The sequence below is a fragment of the Solanum stenotomum genome, unplaced genomic scaffold (assembly GCF_019186545.1).
Source record: "Solanum stenotomum isolate F172 unplaced genomic scaffold, ASM1918654v1 scaffold37023, whole genome shotgun sequence".
In the NCBI taxonomy this organism is placed as follows: Eukaryota; Viridiplantae; Streptophyta; class Magnoliopsida; order Solanales; family Solanaceae; genus Solanum; species Solanum stenotomum.
This window is the reverse complement of record NW_026034210.1, coordinates 28,177-34,756: the sequence shown is the minus strand read 5'-3', so window position 1 is coordinate 34,756 and position 6,580 is coordinate 28,177. Positions and strand designations below refer to the sequence as shown.

At 37.8% G+C, this 6,580-nt stretch overlaps 1 protein-coding gene across 1 annotated transcript; it reads right to left on the bottom strand.

Moving 5' to 3' along the window:
- Positions 1–3,761: 3,761 nt before the first annotated feature.
- Positions 3,762–4,461, bottom strand: LOC125852550 (uncharacterized). Its single transcript, XM_049532274.1, has 2 exons — positions 4,181–4,461; positions 3,762–4,020 (listed from the first exon to the last, which is right to left on the bottom strand). The coding sequence occupies exons 1-2, from the start codon at positions 4,459–4,461 to the stop codon at positions 3,762–3,764; spliced, it is 540 nt and encodes a 179-aa protein (XP_049388231.1).
- Between the last annotated feature and the right edge of the window lie 2,119 nt (positions 4,462–6,580).

The following is a 6,580-nucleotide window of genomic DNA, read 5'->3' as shown; positions in this document are numbered from 1 at the left end:
TCTTGAAGTAACCTTAGTTAATTATTAATGTGGGAATTAGCCTTAACCGACATAGAGACCATGTGAGCTATAACATAATCCCATGGTGTCTCCCACACCAAAAAGGGTTGTCCTACTTGACAAGACAAGGACCATGAACTTATAGCTTAGGTGGATCCACTAGCTAATGTCTATCTAGACAATCATCCTCTGGGGGCACATAGGTAAGGGATAAGGAGATGGCTTCTAGAAACACAACCTCTACTAACAGGAGAGCTTCTATCTCAATATCCTTTCGGTGCTAAGCATAAATCCCATAGAATAGTCATTTCTTACTTGTTCTTATTATCCATTGAAAGGCACGTCATGTTGCCTATCAAAGCTAAGTCATAATCCGTGGAAATGTTTTATACAATAACCAATCCAAGCTAAGTTTCACTAGGATAGCTCTAAATCTTTGATTCAATTAGGTAAGAAGCCTTTAACCTTAGAACCCTTTATTATTTGAGAAAACCTTTCACATCATACTTTTATGTGTTTCATGAGAAATCCTTTCAACAACACAACAACAAAATCATCATTGATACTTAACTCTCAAAGCATCTTTAAAACATATGCATAGATTTCATAAGAACAAACATAATTCCATAATTTACCTTTCAAGGTTCAAAACCAACTTTCAATCATCATATTTAGAAAACATTGGTTAGATATGTATTTCATCATAAATTCTTGTAATTCTAGCAATACATACTTAATTTCATAAAACATCTCCTTGAATAATCAAAATCCCACATCACATGATCATAACTTGAAAACAAGGGGGTTGCATGCGTATAGGGGAAATCATCATAAAGTCATTATATTTCATCAATTCATGCATAAGAGACCTTAATCCAATCATTTATATCAATAATCAAGAGAACCCATGACAATTACAGAAAACCCTACCTCAATTTAGGGATTTCTAACTTTGAAAATAAATAAATTTGGGAACTCCATGAATGGAAGGAATCCATGGATGAAAACTATCATACATTATTATAAAAAGTCCACAATTGCTCGAGGAATGGTGACTTGACCTTGATCCTAGCTTGAACCCTTTCTTCTTCTTCAAGTTCTAGAGAGAGAAATATTTTGGAGAGAAAGAACCCAATTTCTTTTGGTGAGTTTGAGAGAATGATTTCTATTGGGAAATTGGGTGTTAAAATACTTATATAGGGGTCTTAGTGAAGGGTAAAACGATGTGGTATAAAGATAAAATAACTAAGAAAAGACCCAACTGACCAGCTCACGACCCATAGACCCTAGTCGACGGACCGTGGACTGACCGATGGTCTATCCTGCATGACCGTCAATGGAGGTCAGAAAGTGAATTTTGTCCACCGAACCACGGGCCCCCAACCACGGACCATGGTTTGACTAACGATTCGTTGGTCAGGCCGTGGTTCTAACCTTCGTGACCTACTAAGGTTGTTCCATCCACGAACCATGCCTATGGTTGGTGGTCCCATCTATGGACCCTGGGTGGCCCTCGTGTGTTGGCACCTACAACTTTTCAAAAGTGCTATTTACCCTCTTTGGGATCCGGGGTGTTACAAGGATACTAATGTCGTATCCTTGAGTAACGCTAACTACCTCCTTTGTCTAATATTAAGTTCATTTTGGCTGAAAACATACTGAAGACTCTTATGATCGGTGAAAACATCCACATGAACACCACAGATATAGTAACACCATATTTTCCATGAAAATTCTACAACAACAAACTCAAGATCATGAGTTAGGTAATTCTTCTCGTGAACATTAAGTTGTATGAAGGAATAAGCTCTAACCATACCATTCTGTATCAAAACACAACCAAGCCCAACTTTGGATGCATCACAATACACAACAAAGCCTTTTGTAGCCTCTGGTTGGGTCAACATTGGGTGCAGTGGCTAACTGGGTGTTGAATTCCTGAAAGCTTTTCTCACAAGCTTTAGACCATTGAAACTTTATTGTCTTCTGAGTCAACTTTGTCAATGGGGATTGAAACCCCTCGACAAATTATCTATAATAACAAGCCAATCCCAAAAAACTCTTTATATCAGTTAAAGATGTGGGTCTGGGCCAGTTCTACACTGCTTCAATCTTCTGACTGTCAACTTGAATATCTTCACCAGAAACAATATGGCCTAAGAACACCATAGACTCAAGACAAAACTAACACTTAGAAAATTTGTCATACCACTCCTTATCTTTGAGAGTTTGGAGGACTACCCTGAGATGGATAGCATGCTCCACCTCACTCCTCGAATAGATCATAATGTCAACAATAAACGCGATAACAAACATGTCAAGATATGGCTTAAACACTATGTGCATAAGGTCGATGAAAGTTGTAGGAGCATTAGTCAAACAAAAAGACGTAACAACAAACTCATAATGACCATAACGGTTCCTGAATGTTATCTTAGGGATGTGACTTTCCCTTACTCTCAACTGATGATAGCAAGATCTAAGGTCTATCTTAAAAAAGTAGGTGGCACCCTGAAGTTAGTCGAAAAGATCATCAATCCTAGGAAAAGGATATTTATTATTATAGTGATCTTTTTCAACTGGTGGTAATCAATACATACCCCAAGAGAACCATATTTCTTGATTAAAAATAAGACCGATACGCCTAAGTGTGAGACACTAGATCGAATAAAACCATCATCAAGTAGCTCTTCAACTGGTCTTTTAACCCGCCTAGAGCCATTTTATAAGGTAGAACAGAGATAGGTTGAGTATCAAGAAGAATTTCTATACCGAATTATGTTTCCCTCTCATGTGGGTCTCAGGGAAGATCATCTGCAAAGACCTATGGAAACTCACTCACAATTGTAACCGACTAAATCAGCGATGTCTCAACACTAGAGTTATTAACTCGGACTAAGTGATAGATGCCCCCATAGAGACTAGTTTTCTAGCCTTATGGTATGAAATGAAACGACCCTTAGGCACTATTGAACTATTCCTCCACTCAATCAGATGCTCATTAGGAAACAAAAACTTGACTACTCGAGTTCTACAATCAACTGATGCATAGCAAGCATGAAGCTAGTCCATACCTAGAATAATATTAAATTCCACCATCTCTAGCTCAACTAAGTCAGCCATGGTGTCTTTGTGATTGACAGAGGTGATACAATCATGGTAACTATCTCAGCTAAAATAGACACACAAACGGGTGTAGAGACACTGAAGGGCTCAAGAAGTCATTTGGGAGGAATATCAAACCTAATAGTAATATACATATTCACAAAAGAAAAACTCACACCTAGATCAAGTTATGCACACACATCAAAAGTGAAGATTTTGATCATACGAGTAAGAAAATTTGGTGAATTCTCCTGCTTTTGTCGTCTAGTGATAGCATACAGATGGTTTGCTCCTCCACATATCCCTGAAGTAGCTCCTCTACGTGCAGCTCCATCTCCCAGAGCCGGTGAAGAAAATTGTGGTCTACTACCACCATTACCGTTACTATTACTATTATTAAGGCACTCTCTCATGAAGTGACATGTCAGACCACACTTAAAGCAGACATTGGAGCCATCATGACACACTCTTGGCTGATTTCTACCACACTTAGCACATGTAGAAACATTGAAGGGATCAAGAAGTCATTAGGGAAGAATATCAAACCTAATAGCAATACACATATTCAGAAAAGATAGACTCGCAGCTGGATCAAGTAATGCATACACATCAAAAGTAAACATTTTGATCATACCAGTGAGAACATTTGGTGAATTCTACTGCTTTTGTCGTGTGGTGATAGCATACATATGGTTTTCTCGTCCACCTATCCGTGAAATAGCTCCTCTAGGTGCAGCTCTATCTGCCAGAGCCTCTGAAAAAGATTGTGCTTTATTGCCCCCATTATCGTTACCATGCATGTTATTAGGGTACTCTCTCATGAAGTGACATGTCTGACCACACTTAAAGCAGAACTTGGAGCCATCACGACACGCTCTTGGGTGGTTTCTACCACACTTAGCACATGTAGGAGTCCTGTTGGCACATTGTGCCACACCACCCTAAGATTGAGTAGGTCATGCTCTGATGTTCTGTAAATTTTGATTCCTAAACTCACCTTTGTTATTTGGTGTAGGTGCACTAGAAGATGATGGTCCAGACCCAATTGCCTTTGTTGGTACGATGACAAATTTACATCCCGGTCATCTGCTGTTCGTACTCATTAGCTATTGTCGTAGCCCTCTTGTTAGGGAACTCTTCCATATCTTTCTGCCTATCTTTCTCAACCTGTTGCACATGTATCATAAGCCTTTTTATGTTCATTTCCCCTATAAACATAGAAGCCTTACCCTCTTTTCTTGACAAGAGGGATAGTCCACACATAAATAGACATATCTTGCTTTTCATATCAACCACCATATCAAGAGCATAATGGGACAAGTGAGTGAACTTGAGGATGTACTCATTCACAGTCATGGATTCATGTTTAAGATTTAGAAATTCTCTTACCTTCGCTTCCCTTAGTTCGCGGGGAAAGAAGCGCCCCAAGAAGGAACCTTCAAACACCACCCAATTAAAAAGTTGTGCTACTTCAGCCCATGCTCTTCTTCCACTGATCCTACCAAATCATAACAACACCCTTTAATTGGTATTCAGCTAACTATACACACTCAACATCAATAATTCGCATCACTTCAAAGTCCACAAAGTTCTCTGAATCCTCAGTGACATTTTACCCTATGAATTCTGGATGATTCATTATCAAGATCTGACGGATTTTGGATGTATGAACCACATCCTAACGAACAAGTCTTTGTTGACCGACTTGATTGATCATAACTTTAGTCAACATCCTTAGAGCATCCTCGAACTCAACATTTGTGACTTCTCCTTCAGGGGGTTGCACTTCTGGTGCATTGAGTACCACTTAATCTTTAGGAAAACATTTCTCCTTGTAGGACGTCCTCGAACAAGTTTTTTTGGAGGCACGATATGTGGAGGTATGATATGAAAAGATACAAGCAAGCACGAATCAGAAGAAACTTTTAAAGAGTTGAACCCTATCGACCGAAAAATGGTAAGAAGAAGTAAAATGTTTCCTAAATGTTGTAGCCTCCTAATTATATATTAAGTTCTTCACATCGATAACAATGACTCTCAAGACACAACTTTATAGACACCCTAGGACTTTTGAACTCTGTGCTCTGATACCAATTTTGTCATGCCTCAAGCCTACACCCTGTACGTGACCGACACTCGAGAACCATCGCTTGTCCTCAAGCAAACCCCTGTCCTGTCTCAATACTTAGTAAAAGACTTACTCAGCAACATAGGAACTGAAATTTAGTTATTAACTCACGAGATCTCATTACTAAAGTATTTTAACTCAAATTGTCCGAAATACTCCAACAAACATAACTATTCAACTCCAAGTCTCTAAAACATCAATAAGGGAAATGGGAAAAAACTCCGTAACTACTACTTTCAATGAAGCCTCTAAATAATACGATGGATGTCGGGAAAAGACCCCAGACAACCTAATACGAAAAAAGCCGTAATTTGAAGCCCTATGTAAAGCAAGGAGGCTCACCAAAGCTATCTGGAAAGGGATAAATGGAGCGCCTATTGATGACCCTTACCACCTGTATTTGCATGATAAAAAGATACAGGTCAAATGACATCAGTACATTGAATGTTGGAGCATTAAAGGGGAAAACTGAAACAGATGTAGATATAGTTGAACTGATAGAACGGGAAGAGATAATCACCTTAACTCAACTCAACTCAACTCATTATAAAAGCAATGGTCAAAGAATGCAATGTATAAATTTTTTATAACAATACATATCAAGTCAATATGTATAAAAATACAATAAATAAACTCTTTACTCTTATTTGGGAGATTCTCTAACCAACAACCATCACAATGACCTTCGTGATGATATATCATTTTGCTCACGTTGCCCAAACCGTCCTATACCTTGATGGGGTATAGAACACCTCAATTAAGTGGATGCACTAAGGTATGCTTAAAAGCAATAAGGAATCATCTAAAAAGTATTACCCTATACCCATGTTGGAATACATGGTTTATAAGGATATTTTGTTTTCTGAACTCATCCCCATATCATTGCTCAATACTACTCCCAATAATATATATATAACTCATGCTCATATGCTTTTAAAATTTATGTCTTCCTCAATTTGAGATAATTACTGAAAAGATCCTCTTAAAAGAGGTGATGCTCAATACTCCTCATAAACACATTTAGAAATCAGTGTTCTTCTCGTTTTAAATGTAAAACTACTATACTTGGGAATACCTAGTTCCCTTTATACTCATTTGAAACATATAAGTTAACTCTCTCATTTTCATACTCATTTACTCAAGTCTTACATTAAATTATAAATGATTGGAAAAGACTTCTCAAAATGACACGAAAGAACTTTCTTGAAACTTTCCTCTTAATTTTACTTGAATTTGAAATGTGAATTTAAGAGATATGATTAGGATATAGGATCTCTCAATGATTGATGAATGCTTCGATAGTGAGTAATAAGAAGAAAGACATCACACCAACTGAAAAGCATCGAC

Bases quoted from the DNA above. Each gene is read 5' to 3' on its own strand.
- LOC125852550 (XM_049532274.1), bottom strand. From the start codon at position 4,461: ATGACTGTGAATGAGTACATCCTCAAGTTCACTCACTTGTCCCATTAT. The intron at 4,021-4,180 runs GTAAATTTGTCA...ATGTGCCAACAG, and splicing joins GAACAGCAGATGACCGGGAT to GACTCCTACATGTGCTAAGT.